Here is a 22904-nt window from a genome sequence, read left to right as displayed (position 1 = left end):
GTGTATTGTATTGTATTGTATGGCAGTGTATTGTATTGCATGGCAGTGTATTGTATTCTGTTGTATGGCAGTGTATTGTATTGTGTTGCATGGCAGTGTATTGTATTGTATGGCAGTGTATTGTATTGTATTGTATGGCAGTGTATTGTATTGCATGGCAGTGTATTGTATGGCAGTGTATTGTATTGCATGACAGTGTATTGTATGGCAGTGTATTGTATTGCATGGCAGTGTATTGTATTGTATGGCATGGCAGTGTATTGTATTGCATGGCAGTGTATTGTATTGCATGGCAGTGTATTGTATTGTATTGCATGGCAGTGTATTGTATTGTATTGCATGGCAGTGTATTGTATTGCATGGCAGTGTATTGTATTGTATTGTATTGCATGGCAGTGTATTGTATTGCATGGCAGTGTATTGTATTGTATTGCATGGTATTGTATTGTATTGTATGGCAGTGTATTGTATTGTATTGCATGGCAGTGTATTGTATTGTATTGCATGGCAGTGTATTGTATTGTATTGTATTGCATGGCAGTGTATTGTATTGCATGGCAGTGTATTGTATTGTATTGCATGGTAGTGTATTGTATTGTATTGCAAGGTAGTGTATTGTATTGTATTGTATAGCAACAGTGGGTCAAGACAGGACCATCACAAGGAAGCAGGTCTTGGCAGTATCCCAGCTGAAGGATTCTGGGATGGCTGGTCCTGATGCATTGACTCGCTCTTCATTTAAAGTAGCTGCTTCCCTCCTCTGCTGTGGGAGAGGCTGAGGCCGCAGGCTACTGGCTGTGATCCTGAGCGAGGTGATCAAACCGTTGGCTCGGAGCTCGTCCATGGCCTAGGGGCCACCAGAACAAGCACCCCCCCACACCTTTCTCTAGCTCACTTGTTCTCTCCTGTGTCTTTTTCTATTGCCAGATTTAATACAAGAGAACTCTCTATCTCTCGTGTTCTCTCCTCTCTCGTTCTCTCTTGTTCTCTCTCCTGTTCGCTCTCCTCTCTCTTGTTCTCTCCTCTCTCGTTCCCTCACTCTATCTCTCTTGTTCTCTCTCCCTCCTCTATCCTGTTCTCTCCCTCTAGCTCTCTTGTTCTCTCCCTCTCTCTCTTGTTCTCTCTCCCTCCTCTATCTATCCTGTTCTCTCCCTCTCTCTCTTGTTCTCTATCGCTCTCCTCTCTTGTTCTCTCCCTCTCCCTTCTCTCTCCTCTCTATCTCTTGTTCTCTCTCCCTTCTCTCTCCTCTCCCCCTCCTCTCTCTCTCTGAAATGTGGATGCAGCTCAGGGTTTGGAATTAGCTCTTGCATCCAGTAATTCACCCCCCCCCCCCCCAGCTTGTCTCTTTGTCCTCCAGGGGCTGGCAGCTCACCCTCGCTGTAAAACTGGCAATCAAACAACTCAAGATGCGAGGGGACTGACAAACACAGAGATGAATCGTTCACACACAAAAGGTGTGTGTTCAGTGAGGTGGCACCGTTCATTAATCACATGACGGAACAATGTGAAAACGCAGGCAGAACAGAACAGAAAAACCTCAAGTAAAAAAAACACACCCAGACAAAGAAATGTCATTAGCAAGGATCGTTTTCTAATATTTACTATGAAATTATAAATATATATTATTAACACACAGGTTAAACAATTCATACAAGCACCGCTTTTACTGCAAGCTTTTTAAAAATCTACAGCAGACTATATATCATTTATTATTATTTTTAAAAAACTTGAAATCACGAATCAGTAATAATCATTTTGTGTGATCTAGTCTTAGTGCAAATTCTAACATAAAAACATTACGGGTTAAAAAAATAATATTTATCCGGCTACAACACTACAAGCTCACTTCCTGTGTTACAGTTAAAAAGGTCCCCCGTCTAAGCCGGCACTACGTGTGGGTCAGGAGGTGGGGTTCCTAATACCAGAAACACAGGAAGTGAATTCGATAAAGTGAAAAGTCTAGAAAATAAAAAAAAATCAACAGAAAAAAAAGGCTGGCTGAAATATAGGTGCTGAAATATTATTCTTTTGCTGTTAAAGATGAATGAGACCGTTGATAAAATCCATCTCAACCGTTAGGAACGTGGTCCTACGTCAGGTATATAGACGGTTACAGGCGGGGAACCATATTAGGGTTACGCTGTGCACTTCAATTAATGCTGTTTCATTTCTTACACATTTAATGTGTTTTTTGTTTTTCTACAGGATTATCACTGCTGTGGACAGGTGGGTCCCAGTGGTTAAAGGGGGTCTCGATACCAGGAGGTTCAAATCCCGGCTCAGCCTCTGACTCCCTGTGTGTGTGTGTGTGTGTGTGTGACCCTGAGCAAGTCACTTCACCTCCTTGTGCTCCGTCCTTTGGATGAGACGTCAAACAAACAAGCTCCTATTGGAAGTGACTCTGCAGCAGCAGTTGTTGATGATGCAGAGTTCACCCCCCTAGACTCTGCAAGTCGCTTTGGATAAAAGCGTCTACTAAATTACCTTTATTAATAATAATAATAATAATAATAATAATAATAATAATAAATAGGTTGTGCACTAAAGCATGTGCATCACTAATATTCTTCCCCAGCCATCAGATTAAAAAGTATTTTTTTCAGGAACCAATTTTTCCTGGAATCGTAAAGGCTGATGGATAAAGACCCGAGCAGAAAAAACAACATTGTAGAATGACACAAAACACACACGATATACAGCAGGAGATTAAACACACAGGGAATGAAATCTTAGGACAGTGGCGTGATGTTATTAAGTAGCCCTCTAAAAACTGCTTATGCAGCATTCAGAGTATTGAGAGCAGGGGTACAGCACTAACTAAACGTTATGCATGCCCCCTCCTACAGAATTAACTCCTCTAGTTTCATACAGTCGAACGAAACCCGCTGAGCAATGTTAGCATATTGAATTGCACGCAGCTTGCTTTGTAGTTTTCCATATCCTGAACAAAATCTAACATGGAATACGACTGCACTGGCTTCCGAGAAGACTTTTTTTTTTAAATCATTTTAGTGTAGTTTCTACACTTTTTTTTTCAAATAGTTTCTCAATCCTAAAATTCTAGGTGATGCAGAAATTTTGGCCACAGCTGTCCAGCCGCATCACTTCCAGGTCGATGACAAACTGCTTCCTCCACACTGTGCAACAAAGGAAACACAATACTTTGGGTTTTGAAACAACGCAAAACAGCACAGCATCAAGGGATAGGGGGCAGTATTTGAAAATCTTCAGGAGGGGGGTCTGCAGTGTTTTACTGGCAGATCGACATTCATTTGCCCTTTTCTCGAGGGGCAAAATACAGGGCAGATTTTATTAAGCGCAGGTTTTGCCAAGTGAATTGTTAAGAACTACCATAGGTGCTCCAAGACAATAATGTATCTGTTTCTAACACCAGAGATAAAACGCACCTAATTATTCATTCAGGTGCTATTATTCACGTGGCTACAATGCGGAGAGACGCGATGGATCGCTACACTCTGAGTGCCTGTCACACAGTGGCAGTCTCTCCCAGTTCTGTGCTGTGAATCGGTTGGAGGGGATCATGCCTTCCGAATGGTGTATTTTCCCTTCTGGAGCTGGGAAACGTAGATTTTGGTTTTGCTTCCGTCTGTCCTTCTCAACCACACCTCTCCAGTGCTCACTGCCGTGATGACTGCCCTGAAATAAAAGAGAACAAGATTAGATTATGTTTTGACAATATTTTCTCTAGGGCTTGAAACTCACACTAGCCCTGCTGCTGCTGCTGCTGCTGCACCCGGTCCTGCGGTTCAGAGCTCCCCTCAATGAAGTCTATTATTATTATTATTATTATTATTATTATTATTATTGAAATGATCAGGAGCTAGGAGTTTGAGCAGGGTTACAAACTCACACTAGCCCTGCTGCTGCTGCACCCAATCCTGGGGTTCAGAGCTCCCCTCAATGAAGTCTATTATTATTATTATTAATATTGAAATGATCAGGAGCCAGGAGTTTGAGCAGGGTTAGAAACTCACACTAGCCCTGCTGCTGCTGCTGCTGCACCCAGTCCTGGCGTTCAGAGCGCCCCTCAATGAAGTCTAGTATTATTATTATTAATATTGAAATGATCAGGAGCCAGGAGTTTGAGCAGGGTTAGAAACTCACACTAGCCCTGTTGCTGCTGCTGCTGCACCCAGTCCTGCGGTTCAGAACTCCCCTCAATGAAGTCTAGTATTATTATTATTATTATTATTATTATTATTATTATTAATATTGAAATGATCAGGAGCCAGGAGTTTGAGCAGAAAGGATAATTATGATAAATGACAGCAGTAGCAGAATACAGCAAAGTGTGGAGCAGTTCATGTTTTCAATAAATGTAACATTTCATGTTTTCAAATATATAAATCAAAAGGGGCTCGTTTACCTTCGAGGAATGTCAAAGAGGAGATTACTCCCCTATTCCCTCTGCCTCTGTCTCTCTCTGTCTGTCTCGCCCTCTCTTATTTGTGTTCACACAGTGCCATCTAGTGTTTTGCAACGGGAAAGTGACAATAAAATAAATATCGATGATGGTGCTCATTTATTTTGTTAAAAGCTATTATTGTCACGCTGCCTCGAGATCATTAAATCATCAGAATTAATTTAGCAAAGCGTTTAGCGCTGAATCCCCTTGCCGATTTCCTTCAAAATCCTGTTCCTGTTCCGTTCTGATCAACAAGCGTTAGATTGCTTGTGTACCTTCAGGGGTCACAGGCCAACAAAGGCTGTCTGTAAACTGGGAATCTCGTCACTTACTGGGAAGGCGGATCCTCTCTGATCTCCAGTAGGATGACGTGCCCTTTGCTGTAGCATTCGCCCTCGTAATACAGCTTCCCATCCTCGCACTTGGCAGAATATTGAATTTTGGCTGCGACAAGGACAGAAAAGGGTTAACGTTTTCATGGCTTGGGGTGGGGGTGGGGTTCCCCAGTGTTTAAAAGAAAAAAGGGGGCTTGATACCAGGAGGTTCAGATCCCAGCTGAGCCACTGACTCACTGCGTGTGCGTGTGACCCTGTGACTCGCCATGGAAATGACCATCTGCTGGCGTTGACTAACGTATGAAAAGATATATACAGAAGATTTCACACTCACTGTCTGATTTCTTCTTCATCGGAAGCACGGTTGCTTTAGCCTGTGAAACAGCAAAGTGTGATCAGTGTTTAGCTGGGGGCTGCCCCTTGGAAAAGTTGCAAGGCAAGTATGCATTACGAATCTACCCTACCACAGTTTACCCTGGTTTGCAGTGTTTTTTAATAAGTGTTACTGGTCAAACGTTTGCCATTGAATTTACGCTGAAGACACTGAGACTTCTAGTGGAAACGTTTGCCATTGAATTTACACTGAAGACGCTGAGAAAGACTTCTAGTGGAAACATTTGCCATTGAATTTACACTGAAGACACTGAGAGAGACTTCTAGTGGAAACGTTTGCCATTGAATTTACACTGAAGACGCTGAGAAAGACTTCTAGTGGAAACGTTTGCCATTGAATTTACACTGAAGACGCTGAGAAAGACTTCTAGTGGAAACGTTTGCCATTGAATTTACACTGAAGACGCTGAGAAAGACTTCTAGTGGAAACGTTTGCCGTTGAATTTACACTGAAGACATTGAGAAAGGCTTCTATTGGAAACGTTTGCCATTGAATTTACACTGAGAAAGACTTCTAGTGGAAACGTTTGCCATTGAATTTACACTGAAGACGCTGAGAAAGACTTCTAGTGGAAACGTTTGCCATTGAATTTACACTGAAGACGCTGAGAAAGACTTCTAGTGGAAACGTTTGCCGTTGAATTTACACTGAAGACATTGAGAAAGGCTTCTAGTGGAAACGTTTGCCATTGAATTTACATGCTGTGTTTCTGTGCTTCACTGAGCTTTCACTACTCTTGGCTATATTTTTACTGTGGTATTTATAAAGGGACTTTGTTTTACAATTGAAGCTAGGGCGATGCTGCTGAATTTTTACCTTTTTGATGGCAGTCCAATCTTCTAAGATGCTGATGTCTTGTAACATGTAAACGATGTACGGACCTGCGACCAGGTTAAGGAGCAAAAGACTTTGAACGCCAGCAACATTAAGGAGAATATTTCAGGGATGCAACCGAAATAAGACTCCTGTTGCACAGCAGTCGCTGTCCTGGTTTTGCTGCGAGTTTAAGAAGACACACCTGAGCTTGTTACCTGTACATCTGTAGCCAAAACTTTAGCATCACCTAGAATTTTAGGATCAATTAAAAAAAATAAATAATAATAATTATACGAACATAATTTAGATCTTTTACTGAACATCATGTAATCAAAGAAACTTCAAAATGACCTTGCAAAAAAATCTGTCAGTTTTTCAGTTAAGTATATGAGGAAGTGTGGAAACTACAAAGCGCTGGTGTGTAATTCAATATGTTAACGTAACATTATTCAGCAGGTTTCATTCGACTTTATCAAGCAAAATAAGTTCATTCTAGAGGGTGGTGCTAAACTTGTGGCCACAGCGCTACACTGTGGCTAATCAAGCTTGTAGTAAAACCTGGAATAGGTGAAACCGCTATGCAGCAGGAGTCTTTTTTTCCATCCCTGCATTTAATACAGGAAAAAAAAGGCCACTGCCCTAAAACTGGAAGAAAATAACCATCCTAAATGCCTTTGCAATTTGTAGCAGAAGGTTTTTTCACAGTCGTGTATTAATACGCATTAAGAAAGACTTGGAAGAACAGCTGCTTGATAAGCGCCTTTGACAGAAAGCAAATCAGCACTTCATTAAAATCGATCAATGAACGTTTAAAACGAGGCTCTCGGAGTGAAAGTCACCCTGATCAGTAATCGACTCATTGTCACAACACGGCTAGGTAACCCATTCCATACCCCTCCCCACTCTCCTCTGTGCTAAGAAGGATCGCTGGACCAGCGGTTAGAGAAAAGAGGTCTTGATACCAGGAGGTTCAAATCCAGGCTCAGCCACTGACTCACTCTGTGTGTGTGTGTGTGCGTGCGTGACCCTGAGCAAGTCACTTCACCTCCCTGTGCTCCGTCCTTCAGATGAGACGTAAAACAAACGAGCTCCTATTGGAAGTGACTCTGCAGCAGCAGCAGCAGTTGTTGATGATGCAGAGTTCACCCCCCTAGTCTCTGCAAGCCGCTTTGGATAAAAGCATCTGCTAAATGACTAATTCATAATAATAATAATAATAATAATAATAATAATAATAATAATAATAATAATAATGTCTATCTCTGCTTAATGGAGAAGTATATGAACCTCACCTATTGACTGCATGATAGTTGAGAGAACAGCCCTGGCTGGCACTAGTGTAGAAGTCTATCCTGCTATTTATTCTGTTGATATTCCGACGCAGTGAAAGGATACCAGAGACCAAAACCGGCTTCCTCTTTTTCTCTGGCTTGGTCGGGTCACAGCGACGCCTGCTCTTCTTCGAATGGAGCTTGTCATTCCACCACTCTGAAAAAAAACATTGAAGACACTGAGAAAGACTTCCAGCGGAAACGTGTGCCGTTGAATTTACACTGAAGACACTGAGAAAGACTTCTAGTGGAAACGTTTGCCATTGAATTTACACTGAAGACCCTGAGAAAGACTTCTAGTGGAAACGTTTGCCATTGAATTTACACTGAAGACGCTGAGAAAGACTTCTAGTGGAAACGTTTGCCATTGAATTTACACTGAAGACACTGAGAAAGACTTCTAGTGGAAACGTTTGCCATTGAATTTACACTGAAGACCCTGAGAAAGACTTCTAGTGGAAACGTTTGCCATTGAATTTACACTGAAGACGCTGAGAAAGACTTCTAGTGGAAACGTTTGCCATTGAATTTACACTGAAGACGCTGAGAAAGACTTCTAGTGGAAATGTTTGCCATTGAATTTACAATGAAGACGTTGAGAGAGTCTTCTAGTGGAAACGTTTGCCATTGAATTTACACTGAAGACGCTGAGAAAGACTTCTAGTGGAAACATTTGCCATTGAATTTACACTGAAGACGCTGAGAAAGACTTCTAGTGGAAACGTTTGCCATTGAATTGACACTGAAGACACTGAGAGACTTCTAGTGGAAACATCAGCCATTGAATTTACACTGAAGACGCTGAGAAAGACTTCTAGTGGAAACGTTTGCCATTGAATTTACACTGAAGACACTGAGAAAGACTTCTAGTGGAAACGTTTGCCATTGAATTTACACTGAAGACGCTGAGAAAGACTTCTAGTAGAAACATCAGCCATTGAATTTACACTGAAGACGCTGAGAAAGACTTCTAGTGGAAACGTTTGTCTGAGAATTATACAGGCGTTCCACTACAGACATATTTACCGCGACAAATATATGCGTATATAAACTATACATAATCAATTAATCAACCAATCAATCAATCAGTTTATTTATCCAGACGAGTCAACTGAGAACAAATTGGTTTTTTATAGTTTAGCGATTGCGTTAAATGTACGGCAGATTTTTTTAAAGAAACGCACACATGCTTGCAAACGCTTCCTGTTTTCACAGTAAGTGTGTCTGTCTCACCGGAGCTGATGTCTATGGTCTGTCTGTCCTCTTCCAGTCTCTGAATCTTCTCCATCAGCTCGTTCTGCATGTTATCAAACAGCAGCAGCTTCTCACTCTGCAAAAGAAGGGATCGGAGCTGCATGAAGCGACATGCAATCCCCTCCATCCATCTTCAGATAGGGACAAAGGTTCAGCTTCACCTAGAATTTTAGGACTGAGACATCCTTTAAAAAAAATAAAACTGTCTTTATAATATACAGCACTAAACCCTGATATTGATGCGATCCTGCCCTCTGAAATGTCTTTATAATATACAGCACTAGACCCTGATATTGATGCGATCCAGCCCTCTGAAATGTCTTTATAATATACAGCACTAGACCCTGATATTGATGCGACACAGCCCTCTGAAATGTCTTTATAATATACAGCACTAGACCCTGATATTGATGCGATCCAGCCCTCTGAAATGTCTTTAATATACAGCATTAGACCCTGATATTGATGCGATCCAGCCCTCTGAAATGTCTTTATAATATACAGCACTAGACCCTGATATTGATGCGATCCAGCCCTCTGAAATGTCTTTATAATATACAGCACTAGACCGATATTGATGCGATCCAACCCTCTGAAATGTCTTTATAATATACAGCACTAGACCCTGATATTGATGCAATCCAGCCCTCTGAAATGCCTTTATAATATACAGCACTAGACCCTGATATTGATGCGATCCAGCCCTCTGAAATGTCTTTATAATATACAGCACTAGACCCTGATATTGATGCGACACAGCCCTCTGAAATGTCTTTATAATATACAGCACTAGACCCTGATATTGATGCGATCCAGCCCTCTGAAATGTCTTTATAATATACAGCACTAGACCGATATTGATGCGATCCAACCCTCTGAAATGTCTTTATAATATACAGCACTAGACCCTGATATTGATGCGATCCAGCCCTCTGAAATGTCTTTATAATATACAGCGCTAGACCCTGATATTGATGCGATCCAGCCCTCTGAAATGTCTTTATAATATACAGCACTAGACCCTGATATTGATGCGACACAGCCCTCTGAAATGTCTTTATAATATATTGCGCTAGACACTGATATTGATGCGATCCAGCCCTCTGAAATGTCTTTATAATATACAGCACTAGACCCTGATATTGATGCGACACAGCCCTCTGAAATGTCTTTATAATATACAGCGCTAGACCCTGATATTGATGCAATCCAGCCCTCTGAAATGTCTTTATAATATACAGCGCTAGACCGATATTGATGCGATCCAGCCCTCTGAAATGTCTTTATAATATACAGCACTAGACCCTGATATTGATGCGACACAGCCCTCTGAAATGTCTTGAACATAAATTTATATATATATATATATATATTTTTTTTTCTCATTGTGTAATTAAAGAAACTACAAAATGATATTGCAAAAGTCTCTACCGGAAGCCATAATAGTAGTACAGTAGATTTCATGTTAGATTTAGAAACGTTTTTCAATGTGTCCGTTTGTGTATGGAAAAACTACAAAGCGGTGTGCAATTCAGTATGTTAACGTAACATTATTCAGCAGGTTTCATTCGACTTTATGAAGCAAAATTTGTTCATTCTATAGGGGGGTGATGCAAAACTTTTGGCCAGAGAGCGGTACAATAATTTCTACAAATGCCTTTGTCCATTACTCGGAGAACCGGTCAATTTATTTTTCAGTACATTAAAAATAAAAAAATTAATTAAAATAAAAAAATATATATATTATATATGAATAAATCCTAACCCCTTGTCCTAATCACTTTTAAGATTCATTTTCAGTACCTCCATGTGCTGTCTGGCCCCCTGAATTTCACAGTCGTACTTGTTATGAATCACTTGAAGGCACAGGTCCCTATAAACGCCTGCAGAGAGAGAGAGAGAGAGAGAGAGAGAGAGAGAGAAAATAATGAGGAGAGAACGGTTACAGGAAACACTTTAAAATAACAGCTACAAATTCCTAATGAATTCCGGCTGACGGGAATAACGCCTGCATATCTCATCCTCCGAGTTCCGAAGCCGTTCGTTTCGCATCAAGCCGCTGTTAATTTGATTTAATCTCTGTTCCTTTGTAGCAAATTCTGGTGAGTGGATGCATGCCTTACAACACTGCCCCCTGGTGGCAAGCCGGTAAATCAACTTATGCAGAAGTTCTTATATCCACTGGGGGCTGCGTTGCAGTGGGGGACAGGTTATCGGTTACACTCTGGTGTGCCAACTGTACCTAGAGGGAAGACATGTTAGAGAGCTCTACAGAGGGCTACAGGCTTAGTTTAGATACTGCTAAAGTCTGTTGCAGGGATGGGAATAAGACTCCCGTTGCACAGCAGTTTGATCCATTCCTGGTTTTCCTATGAGTTTAATAACAAGACGCAACTGAGCTAGTTTGCTAGACCCGCTGTGGTGAATTAAGCTGGTCGTAAATAAAACGTGGAATGGGTGACACTGCTATGCAATAGGAGTTTCCATCCCCGGTCACTGCCTGCCTGGGGAGCGTACCAGCCACTTCAGTGCGGATCTTCATGTTCTTCTGTAAGGCGGCCACGGGTTCGATATACTCTGTTGCCGTCCCAGCTATCACCTCTTCCAGCTTCGCCTTCACTTGGTTTAACCGCTCCTTGAAAAGCCTGCAAAACACAACAGTTGAATTGACAGGATCCGCGATTGCTACCTTAGACAGAACTTTGAGTTCTCGGTGCAGCAGCAGCAGCAGGGCTGGTGTGAGTTTGTAACCCTGCTCAAACTCCTGATCATTTCAATATTAATAATAATAATACTAGACTTCATTGAGGGGAGCTCTGAACCCCAGGACTGGGTGCAGCAGCAGGGCTAGTGTGAGTTTCTAACCCTGCTCAATCCCCTGGCTCCTGATCATTTCAATATTAATAATAATACTAGACTTCATTGAGGGGAGCTCTGAACCCCAGGACTGGGTGCAGCAGCAGCAGCAGCAGCAGGGCTAGTGTGAGTTTCTAACCCTGCTCAAACTCCAGGCTCCTGATCATTTCAATATTAATAATAATAATACTAGACTTCATTGAGGGGAGCTCTGAACCCCAGGACTGGGTGCAGCAGCAGCAGCAGCAGGGCTCGTGTGAGTTTCTAACCTTGTCAATAGTAGTCCACTTACTTCTCCTTTAGATCCATGAACTGCTTCTCCAGGTCAGACATTTCATCCAGACACTCGATCCTTCTTCTTTCACAGTCTTCATCGTCCATTTCTACAGGAACAGAGAGTTCCTTTTCAATCACTTCTGAGGCTGTATTCTTTTCACAGGTATCACAGATTTCACCCTTTCTATGCAACGTGTGTTCAACCCTTCAACGAAAGCAAACTAAACCAACTGCCAGATTCCGAAACGCTTTATCATCACAGCGGGTCGGAAAACACCAAGAAAATTGATCGTTTTTTAGGTTTCAGTTTCTTTTACATCGTCAGAGAAGCATCTAAAGGGCAGAATTAATAACAGTTTCATTCATGCTTGATTCAGGCGGTTATCAAAAGTTAACATAACATTAGAGTTAATGAGAACATTTAAACAGCAGGGAGTTAAAAATGTTCCGAAAAAAGAAAACTACAAAGTAGCCTGTGCCTCAAATGAGGGCAAAGGCTATTAATGTAACGAGTTAATATATTGTGAGGGTCTCTCTCTCTCTCTCTCTCTGTCTGTCTGTGTCTCTCTCTCTCTCTGTTTGTGTCTCTCTCTCGCTCTCTCTCTAACTCTGTTTGTGTGTGTCTCTCTCTGTCTGTCTGTCTGTGTGTCTCTCTGTCTGTTTGTGTGTGTCTCTCTCTCTCCTTCTGTCTGTCTCTCTGTGTCTGTGTGTCTCTCTGTCTGTCTGTCTGTCTCTCTCTTTCTGTGTTTGTGTGTGTCTCTCTCTGTCTGTTTGTGTGTGTCTCTCTCTCTCTGTGTGTCTGTCTCTCTCCCGCTGTCCCCCCTCTCTCTCTCTCCCTGTCCCTCTCTCTCTCAGTTCTCACCTGAGCTCTCTTCCTCCGGCTCAGTCTCGGACTCGCTGCCGCTCTCCTCCTCCTCCTCCTCCTCCTCTTCCTCCCCGTTAGCCTCGGTGGTCGAGTCGCCCTCGACCTCCATCTCCTCCGGTTCCTTCAGCGTGGGCTGCACTGGCATCTCAATCAAAAGGGTTACGCCTTCAAACGGGGGAAACAAGTCGTGCAGGGCCAAGCACGTTGAGGAAGCTCATTAGCACCACAGATTATTATTGATCAATCATTTAGAGGACGCTTTTATCCAAAGACTTACAGAGACTAGGGGGGGTGAACTCTGCATCATCAACAACTGCTGCTGCTGCTGCAGAGTCACTTCCAATAGGAGCTTGTTTGTTTTCCGTCTCATCCGAAGGACGGAGCACAAGGAGGTGAAGTGACTTGCCCAGGGTCTCACACACACACACACACACACAAACAGAGTGAGTCAGTGGCTGGGATTTGAACCTCCTGGTATCAAGACCCCTTTTCTTTAAACACTGGACCACCATTGCATTATTTCACAATAATTACTGACTTTTTTTTTTTTAACTACATAACGGGGCAGCAGTGTGGAGTCGTGGTCAGGGCTCTGGACTCTTGACCGGAGGGTCGTGGGTTCAATCCCAGGTGGGGGACACTGCTGCTGTACCCTTGAGCAAGGTACTTTACCTAGATTGCTCCAGTAAAAACCCAACTGTATAAATGGGGAATTGTATGTAAAAATAATGTGATATCTTGTAACAATTGAAAGTCGCCCTGGATAAGGGCGTCTGCTAAGAAATAAATAATAATAATAATAATAATAATAATAATAATAATAATAATAATAATGCGCAATGTCGAAATAAAGACATCACACAACTGGAGTTCAGCTTTATAATCATTGTGAAATGTGCAGAGAGCCATGCACAGGGTTGTGTGTGGGATGAGAATGTAATGCCCAGCAGAAGGGTGGGGCGGTTGGTATTTTTTTTGTATAATCTCTGGTCAGTAATTTTTCCTGGCAGAGTTCAGTAAAGTTCTGTGTTGCTTGTTAGTGAGTTAGTATTTTTTTTTTTTTTATCAAAGAGTTTCCGTTACCACAGCATTTCACAAAGCTTTCAGCTGTCCGTCACAGGACGAATACTGGTGTTTCATGTCACAAAATGCTTCATTATTATTATTATTATTATTATTATTATTATTATTATTAATTTCTTAGCAGACGCCCTTATCCAGGGCAACTTACAATTGTTACAAGATATCACATTATTTTTACAGTTACATTATTTTTTACATACAATTATTATTATTATTATTATTATTATTATTATTATTATTATTATAATAGTGTGGAGTAGTGGTCAGGGCTCTGGACTCTTGATCGGAGGGTCGTGGGTTCAATCCCAGGTGGGGGACACTGCTGCTGTACCCTTGAGCAAGGTACTTTACCTAGATTGCTCCAGTAAAAACCCAACTGTATAAATGGGGAATTGTATGTAAAAAATAATGTGATATCTTGTAACAATTGTAAGTCGCCCTGGATAAGGGCGTCTGCTAAGAAATAAATAATAATAATAATAATAATTATACAAAATATAAAAGTATATATAAGTTAAGGGATATAACAAATAATATATATATATATATAAACAGGAATTTACAAATAAAGGACAGTGAAGAGGAGCGTACGAAGTCTCCAGGACTCGAGAGAGGATGAGCAGAGAGGGAATAGAAAACACGAGGGACCGCAGATAGGAAGGCGCAGTCTGACGAATAGAAAAATACGAACGAATAATATCCCATTAAACAGCATACTGTAAGAAAACTAGATCACACTCCTGTGTTAAAAAAAATACAGAGCAGGAGAGAATGGCAGTCAAAGGAAAAAAAAAAAAAAAGTTTCCCTCAATATTTATTATCATATCACAGACGAAGCTCGCAGTGTTTCGGTCCCGCTTCAAAGAGATTACACAGCACAAAAATAAAAAAGGGGGGGCGTTTCGAAACGTTGTCTATTGTTGAATATTCTTAAAAAAAAACGAACAACTTTTTAAGGTAAGCCGGGAAAGCATAAGAATGATGCCGTAGATTTAGTTTCGGTGACGTTAATTTATTTTGAAATTAAGAGTATTATTGCGTTTGTTTTGTTTTGTTACAGTGAAATATCTCAACACAAACCCCCTAAAATTAAACAGTTATCTGCGGATAAAACTACACGACAGACGTGGTAATGTACACACTTAAATTATCAGTATTTTAATGTATTAATATAACGTTTCCTGACGTACGTTTGATGTAGGTGTGCAGCTAAATTCTCATTTTGAAAGAGGATTAACTCTTGAGTTTTTTTTTTTCTAGTATGTGTATTTGACACGAAACTAAAACAGTAAATTAAATGACGTTGAAGTAATCTAGCAATGCAGATGAAACGTTTCGTGTTTGACGTGTTTGTTGTTTTGGTTCTGCTTACCTTACAGATTATATTGAATAATAAGATCGGGCTTTTTCAACTCCACTTCCTCCATCAACTCTCAAACTTCACGAAGCCTTCTCGCCTCCGCCAATCAGGGGAGACCCGTTTGCAAATCCACCAATTGCAGCGCGATCTCTGAGACGCTTGGCCAATCACCGTCGAATGCTACCGTATTTTTGTTCGACCAATGAATTATAAGTAAAAATTGCCTTCGTCCAATCGAAACTGCGGACAGGTATAACCAACTGTAAGAGATCATGTTTTAAAACCAAGATTTGTTTTTTATTTGCAATTTCAATTTGGCGCGTTTTATAGTTTTTTTAAAAAATTTAATTGAAATGAGATTATCTCTGTTGGCGTAAAGGGCAATTTTAAAAAAGAAATCTTTATCGTTGTAAATTAAGGTTCGAACAATGATTTCTGAGGTGTTTTTTTTAAAAATAAATATGTGCATTACATTTATAAATAACATAAATGCCATTTTATATTACAAAATACAAACATATTCTCAAATCTATAACTTTGAGACGTTCCTACAGCGGCAAACTGAAGACTTTCTTTACAAAAACATCCGCATACTGCCCTAGTAAATTTGAAATAAGATGGTCAGTTTTCACATTACAAAAGCAAAAATTAAACGTAATTCTGCACTGTTTAGAAAAAAAAAACGGCATAAAATCGTTACAACACGTCAGTTATAATATATATTTAACCCATCAAGTACCAAATAAATGTTTCCTTTAAAATAAAAAACAATATTGTATTTATGTAACTTGAGCGTTACATTTAGACTTAGCAAAAAAAAAAAAACGTGAGCAAGTTATCTTAATAATATACAGTAGTTAAAATTTTTTAAAAATACGACAGTTAAAACTGTAGCTAAGGAGATAAAACCGGAACTTGTATTATTTGCTTCCTGTGTTGAACTTCGTGTGGCGGACAGAGGAACGGAAAACAAAAATAGGTAACAAAAATAACAGAGAAGAAACCGTGCCTCGTTAATGCGTTATTTTTAATTGTGAGCGCGTAAAATAAACCTGCCTGTCGCACGCGTTTGATATTATGATGTTAATTGATGGTTTTGGGAGTTAGTTTCTCTGTTTTCGTTTGTGTTTCTCTGCAGTCTTCCTCCAGGATGAAGGCCGGTCTTGTCGGAGCGGTGTTGCTTGTGGCTCTCTGCTCTTTTTGCCATGGCGACGAGGGGAAGAAGAAACTGCAGATCGGGATTAAGAAGAGGGTGGATAACTGCCCGCTCAAATCGCGCAAGGGAGACGTCCTGCACATGCACTACACCGTGAGTCCCTGTTGAATTCAACCCGACGAAAAGCTGACTCAAGCGAACCGAAAAACTATCAGATCTGCATACAGACTCCCGTTGCACAGCAGTGTGATCCAGTCCAGGTTTTACTACCAGCTTGATCAGCCCCCAGTGTGTCTAGCTAACAAGCTCAGGGTGTGTCTGATTATTAAACTCCCAGTGAAACCAGTACTGGATCACACTGCTGTGCAGCGGGAGTCTGATTCCCAGCCCTGCAAGACTCCTATTGCACAGCAGTCTGATCCATTCCAGGTTTTACTGCTACCAGCTTGATCAGCCCCCAGTGTGTCTAGCTAACAAGCTCAGGTGTGTCTGATTATTAAACTCCCAGTGAAACCAGGACTGGATCACACTGCTGTGCAACGGGAGTCTGTTGTCCTCATCGGGGATGGAAATGAGATTCCCATTGCACAGCAGTGTGATCCAGTCCAGGTTTTACTGCTACCAGCTTGATCAGCCCCCAGTGTGTCTAGCTAACAAGCTCAGGTGTGTCTGATTATTAAACTCCGAGTGAAACCAGGACTGGATCACACTGCTGTGCAGCGGGAGTCTGTTCTCCTCATCGGGGATGGAAATGAGACTCCCGTTGCACAGCAGTGTCACCCGTTCCAGGTTTTACTGCTACCAGCTGCTTGATTAATCACTAGTGATTAGGTAGGGTATTGGTAAAACCAGGAATGGATCAGACTGCTATGCAGCTTGTCTGAGTTTGACACCATGGTGTTATATTATCAAGAAAGGTGGCCCAATTTATTTCAGTCTGAATTGCAGTCCTAATTGACAGGCGTGCCATTACCCCAAAAGACACCTCATGATTATACTAATGATTTAAGTTATTGATGAAGCAGAGTTCACCCCCCCCCCCCCCCTCCCAGTCTCTGTAAGTCGCTTTGAGATAAATGACAAATTAATAATAATTCTTTGCAGGGTAAACTGGAAGATGGCACCGAGTTTGATAGCAGCCTGCCACGAAACCAGCCGTTCACCTTTACCCTGGGCACAGGGCAGGTCATCAAAGGCTGGGACCAAGGCCTTCTTGGGTACGGAATCAAAATCATTCATCTTCAAAAAGAGGGTTAGGAAAAAAAAAAAAAAAAATACATGAGTGTAATTAATAGAACTGGATTGGGGGGGCTGTTGCTTAGCAACAGCTTCACCCATTACCCCCCCCCCCCCTCCGGGTGTCTAGGTAACAAGGTCAGGTGTGTCTTATTATTAAACTCCTAGTGTAATACAGCGTTTCTCAACCCCCCCCCCGGTCCTGGGACCCCCTCTGTTGTGTCTGCTGGTTTCCATTCCAACTGAGCTCTCAATCTCTGAACCAGACCCTTCATTGAACTGATTGTTAGCTTAATTAGACCTTTTTAATTGTTTTCAGCTCTTAAACAGTAACATTTAACATTTTAACATCTTTTTCAGAGTGGAGAACAATGGAAGGGGGAAAAAAAAGGTTAATTTAAGCAAGCGATCAGTTCAGTGAAGGGTCTGGTTCAGTAATTGAGAGCTCAGATGGAATGGAAACCAGCAGACACAACAGAGGGGGCACGGGACCGGGGGTTGGGGAGCGTTGATGTAACAGTACACCCGGGCCCATTCTTTATATTACTTCGGCACAGGCTGGCAGGTTGAAAAACGCCAGACAGCAACAGAACTGAACCTTTTTTTTTTGTTGTTTAGGATGTGCGAAGGAGAGAAAAGAAAACTGGTCATTCCTTCTGAACTGGGTGAGTACTGAGAGAAGCGATTGTTCGAGTGTCTGGACGGAGCCCTCCACAGGCGAGGGGCGCTGGTGTGGATCGGGGGGGGGGGGGCTGATTCCCCGTTCAGAGTGAAGAAACAGCGGCTTGGGTTGGTGTGGATCGCTGGGTCCCTGTTTCCATGTACTTAATATTAAGACCTAGTTGATTGTTCATTAGTAGGCTCATCTGCATAGTTTCTTGAGATCAGAAAACGCACAGCTTACAGTTTCAAAAAAAAGTCATCTTAAATCTGCTGGAATCTGAACTTTCTGCTGCTGTGCTCCTGGTCTCTGGGACTGTATCCCGGTCGACAGAATCAGGTTGAAACGTTCAATTCTTTTGAAGTCTAAATTTGAAAACGTGCTTTTTTTTATTTTTATTTTTTAAACATGCTTTTAAGTAATCATGTAGGACGTTGTACACGTGAACTCTCCTGTTTTGTTTTTTACTTTGGCACAGCCCATGGTGTGAAGGGAGGGAGTGCTATAGACAAATACATTGGTGTTGTATTGTAAATTCAATTTATTTTGTTTTGTTTTCTAGGGTATGGAGATAGGGGAGCCCCACCAAAAATCCCAGGTAAGCAATACGAGGATGTCTTCAAATCATTTACAATCAAAAATATCTAAGAAGTATTTACAAGCCACACGAGTTGAGCTCTTTACAGCCAATCAAAGGGTTTTGTATTTTTCAAAGGTTTACTGTGAAGGTCTTAACCCTTTCAGAACCAAGCATTTTTCAGTGTGATGCTCCCCCAGGACTTTTTGGCTGTAGTTGACTCTCAAACTATAAAAATTCACAACAATCTCTTACAGTAGCATCTTGCAAATGATGTCCTTTTTTTCAGCACACTCTGGGGAACGTTATAAAGGACTTTAAACTTTTTGCATTTTTTTTCCCCAACATAATATTTAGTTTTTTTGTTTTGTATAAAACATGTTATTCTATGACCTGACAGACCTTACAATACTTCCTGAAGGTTTTGTTGAAAAATATTGATGTTTTGGGCAAATTCACAAGACATGGTTTCACCTGAGTGATTGCAATGACATCATACACGTTTATTCTCAGGGTCTTTATAAGCAAAAATGGACACTACTCTCTTGATTTTATATTCTCAAAATAAGTATTTATAAATAAAACAAGTCACTGATTTCATTATTATCAAAAAACGTAGCTGATCCATTTAGTTCATGAAATAGTATCTGCTCCTATCCACTCGTTTCTTGATATTTATAAATGTTGTAAAAAACTATAAATTAAAACACATGACAGAATAAATGTTCTAATATAATTTACAGTCAAATACATCAGATTTACCTTTTTGTTATTCGCTCTAAACAAGTTCCTGTGATGTTTTGTTTCTGCTTGTTTGTCTACCTGGCTGCTGTAAACTCTCCGCCTTTCAGACGCTAAATTCCCCTCTCAGTGACGTCACACGAGAAAAAAAAATTATCAGGAAGTGAACGTCAGTCCCTCCCCTATCCATTGATGTGTGTTTCAAGCCTGTACTGCAAAGTACGGTGGCTCTATAAGTCTAAAAAACATTTACACGATCGTGGTCCTAGAAGCCCACTTCAGTATGGTTGTGTTAACACCATCCCGGTCCTTAAAGGGTTAAGCGGACAGTGATGAAAGGTGAATTTAGTTTTCACTGTCCTAAAGGGAACGTACTAGCAACTGTGTTTATAATGTGGAATATCTGACCTGGTAAAGAAACGCAGTATTCTTCAGACGTAGTAATAGTTTGAGACATTCATTCCAACTGAGCTCTCAATTAATTACACCCTTAATTGAACGGAATGTGCTTAATTAGACCCTTTTAATTGTTTTCAGATTTCAAGTTAGCTGTAACGTTTTAGAATTGAACTGATTTCCTTCCTCCTCCCCCCCACTAGGTGGCGCTACTCTGATCTTTGAAGTGGAGCTGCTGAAGATCGAAAACCGATCAGAACTGTAAATTTGCAAACCAAATCCCTCACACTGCCACAATAAAGAACGGCATTTCAGCAACATGCTTACTGATTTTGATGTGCAACCAACTGATTGCTTTACCGTTATTAGACACGCAAATACCCCCACAAGTGTAGCCTACACAAGGTGTGCTGCAAAACTGTATACCAACCGAAAATACATATTTGTATTATTATTTAGTCATTTAGCAGATGCTTTTATCCAAAGCGACTTAAAGACTAGCTGGGGTGAACTATGCATCACAACTGCTGCTGCAGAGTCACTTCCAATAGGACCTCGTTTTTAAGTCTCATCCGAAGCCTATTTCCGTTGGAAGAAAATGTCTTTTGTTCGTTTGCAGATTTTAGTTGCAGTTGCGCTTCTCCCCCAGCAGATGTCACTGCTGCTCAGGGAATCGCTCCTCTAGAGCTTGACTAATGAAAGGTTTTGGGAGGAATGTATACTGTGAGCCGCACGTGGCAGTCTCTCACTGGCGTCTTGTCATCTTCACAGCAGAAGTGATTTAGTAGTGGAATCTGCAAAGCGTTACTGTAGGTGTCGTGAAACATTCCTTTAATTTTAAAGCAGTACAACGCAGGTAAGGATTAAATACGTACCGCAGCCTCCCATTTATTGAACAGTTTACAGTACCTGGCCACGTTTAGGTTCTGTTCAAGTTGAACTGTGAAATATGTCAGGATCATTTCAAAATGCGGTTTTGAATGATTTTTTTTCCTTCCTTGGTATTTACAATCACGGTCCAAATATCTCTTGTTCCAGCGTTTTATAAGAAAGTTAAGCCTTTATTTGTGGGACACGCGTCTCCCTTGTATCTTTTAAATGGTTAAATAGATTTCAGCGGTGGTTAGCGCGGCTGCCTCGCAGCTCCAGGGTCCTGGGTTCGATTCCTGGCCTCAGGGGTCTGTCTGTGTGGAGTTTGCATGTTCTCCCCGTGTTTGCAGGTTTTTATCAACCCTAAAAATTAACAATGTTAACAGTTAATAAACTAAAAAAAATGAAAATAAATCGGCCCTTCAAATAAAGCGTGACGAAATTAAAAAAATGGTTGCAAACATTAAAAACTAAAGGTGGAGAAAAACAAATACATTTTGAAAATTGAATCTATTTTTTTTTTTTTTTTGCTTTAGTGCAAAACGTGTAGCGTTTTGGTTTTTCTTTTCTTAAACACACAGACTGTTAGCGTTGCAGAAGTAAAAACATTTACAGATTATTGAAGCGAGTGGTTCACCCACTTTGGTTTGCAAGCTGGGCATGTTTTAACAAAACGTGGGGGGAGGGGGGATAAAGTCTGGAATGTGATGATTTTCTGTCCTGAATGATTCAGTACTGTCTTGATGGTTTTGTAAAAGCATTAGAAACAGTTGATCTAATTCGTAATATTTGAATAAAACGTGTTCATAACTAACTGAGGCTTCCTCTTGTGATTATTATTATTATTATTATTATTATTATTATTATTATTATTAATTTAGCAGACGCTTTTATCCAAAGCGACTTACAGAGACTAGGGGGGGTGAACTCTGCTTCATCAACAACTGCTGCTGCTGCTGCTGCTGCAGAGTCACTTCCAATAGGACCTCGTTTGTTTTGCGTCTCATCCGAAGGACGGAGCACAAGGAGGTGAAGTGACTTGCTCAGGGTCACACACACACACACACACACACACACACACACACACACACACACACACACACACACACACACACACACACACACACACACACACACACACACACACACACACACAGAGGGAGTCAGTGGCTGAGCCGGGATTTGAAACTCCTGGTATGAAGACCCCTTTCTCTAACCGCTGTGAAACCAAAAGTCTAAAACGTCTTTTTAATTTCAATTCTTTCTGACCGTTTGGTAAAGTGTTAACAAAACCTCGCGTTGCAGAAATCCGGTCAAAATGCCACTGCAAAATCCCGTTGCTTGTCAGTGATGTATTGTCCATTAAAACCATGCTGGGGTTTAACAGCTGCAGTTGACTGTATGCATAATGTCTAAAAGATAATGTGATATCTTATAACAATTGTAAGTCGCCCTGGATAAGGGCGTCTCCTAAGAAATAAATAATAATAATAATGCATGGGATCTTCGACAAATCCAGTGTTTTTAGTTGAACTGAAGCCAATGCTCAAGAAAGCCACTTTCTTAAATTTAAATTAAAAGTAAGCGTGTAAAGGCAATTCGTAGCGGTAGTCATTTCCTTTCCTTAGTAATTTTAGGTATTTTTCTTCTTTTTATATTGAAGACCCTCTCAGTGCCAAAGCAGGTGTCAGCTGTTCGCGGCTCTCTATGGGGCTCTTTATCAGGCGGCGGGCGGGGAGGCGCCAGCCAAAACGAGGCAATGCCAAGCCAAAATCTCAAACACAGAGCTCTTAAAAGGCAACTCATCCCCCCTCTATTAACCGTATTCTTTTTGCTATTAATAATTGTAAAATACCCTTTTTGCAGTTTTGCAACAACGATCTGTAAAATAGTGCCCGGGACAAACATTTTCTAACTGCTTAAATTTAAAAATTACCTTTTTTTTTCTCCTATTGTATGTTTTAAAGGACAAAAAAATTTTTAAAAAAAATGAAACGTTTCTAAAAGGGGTGGTGATTCTGAAGGTATATAAGCGAAGTGATGTTTTATATCTGTGTTTATTTGTGGTTTGCGGAATTAATAAAACAACGTTTAGATCATTCCTGACGCAAAACGAACTCCCTGTTCGACACACAGTAAAAAAAACAAAAAACATACAGAGGGAAGGAGGCGTTTTATTTGTATTTTGTTTATTTCTATAAAATAAAACATCAAAAACAGTCCTCTCTCTAGCTAACCATTAACCTAATGCGGAACTGTCCCAAATGAGGT

The 22904-nt window shown here is 40.8% G+C and overlaps 3 protein-coding genes across 5 annotated transcripts in view; 2 read left to right on the top strand and 1 right to left on the bottom strand.

The window, feature by feature from the left end:
* Positions 1–22904, top strand: part of LOC117398547 (pyruvate carboxylase, mitochondrial) — a 254983-nt gene that overhangs the window by 171765 nt on the left and 60314 nt on the right. The window lies entirely within an intron of this gene.
* On the bottom strand, positions 1570–19444 carry LOC117967744 (breast cancer metastasis-suppressor 1 homolog). Of its 2 annotated transcripts, none has more exons than XM_059015667.1 (11): positions 19389–19444; positions 12551–12718; positions 11705–11795; positions 11074–11201; positions 10360–10439; positions 8536–8632; positions 7367–7459; positions 5972–6036; positions 5096–5135; positions 4759–4870; positions 1570–3657 (listed from the first exon to the last, which is right to left on the bottom strand). In XM_059015667.1, the coding sequence occupies exons 2-11, from the start codon at positions 12696–12698 to the stop codon at positions 3540–3542; spliced, it is 972 nt and encodes a 323-aa protein (XP_058871650.1). In that variant the 5' UTR covers positions 12699–12718; positions 19389–19444; the 3' UTR covers positions 1570–3539. The 2 variants fall into 2 exon arrangements, with proteins under 2 accessions (XP_058871650.1, XP_058871649.1); XM_059015666.1 differs by lacking the exon at positions 19389–19444 and adding an exon at positions 15009–15721.
* LOC117398686 (peptidyl-prolyl cis-trans isomerase FKBP2) lies at positions 15237–20081 on the top strand. 2 transcript variants are annotated; one of them, XM_059015670.1, is made up of 6 exons: positions 15237–15258; positions 16135–16305; positions 17257–17369; positions 18007–18053; positions 18612–18647; positions 19967–20081. In XM_059015670.1, the coding sequence occupies exons 2-6, from the start codon at positions 16147–16149 to the stop codon at positions 20026–20028; spliced, it is 417 nt and encodes a 138-aa protein (XP_058871653.1). In that variant the 5' UTR covers positions 15237–15258; positions 16135–16146; the 3' UTR covers positions 20029–20081. The 2 variants fall into 2 exon arrangements, with proteins under 2 accessions (XP_058871653.1, XP_058871651.1); XM_059015668.1 differs by lacking the exon at positions 15237–15258 and adding an exon at positions 15853–15975.

This window comes from Acipenser ruthenus, chromosome 51 (genome assembly GCF_902713425.1).
Source record: "Acipenser ruthenus chromosome 51, fAciRut3.2 maternal haplotype, whole genome shotgun sequence".
Lineage (NCBI taxonomy): Eukaryota > Metazoa > Chordata > Actinopteri > Acipenseriformes > Acipenseridae > Acipenser > Acipenser ruthenus.
Note: the sequence above shows the minus strand (reverse complement) of the source record. Positions and strands in the feature narration are given on the sequence as shown.

Coding starts and splice junctions, on each gene's coding strand:
- LOC117398686 (XM_059015670.1), top strand. CDS start 16,147: ATGAAGGCCGGTCTTGTCGGAGCGGTGTTGCTTGTGGCTCTCTGCTCT. Junction 18,054..18,611: donor GGTCATTCCTTCTGAACTGG/GTGAGTACTGAG, acceptor TTTGTTTTCTAG/GGTATGGAGATAGGGGAGCC. Junction 18,648..19,966: donor AGCCCCACCAAAAATCCCAG/GTAAGCAATACG, acceptor CCCCCCCACTAG/GTGGCGCTACTCTGATCTTT.
- LOC117967744 (XM_059015667.1), bottom strand. CDS start 12,698: ATGCCAGTGCAGCCCACGCTGAAGGAACCGGAGGAGATGGAGGTCGAG. Junction 11,796..12,550: donor GCCGGAGGAAGAGAGCTCAG/GTGAGAACTGAG, acceptor CTGTTCCTGTAG/AAATGGACGATGAAGACTGT. Junction 4,871..5,095: donor GATGAAGAAGAAATCAGACA/GTGAGTGTGAAA, acceptor TCCTTGTCGCAG/CCAAAATTCAATATTCTGCC.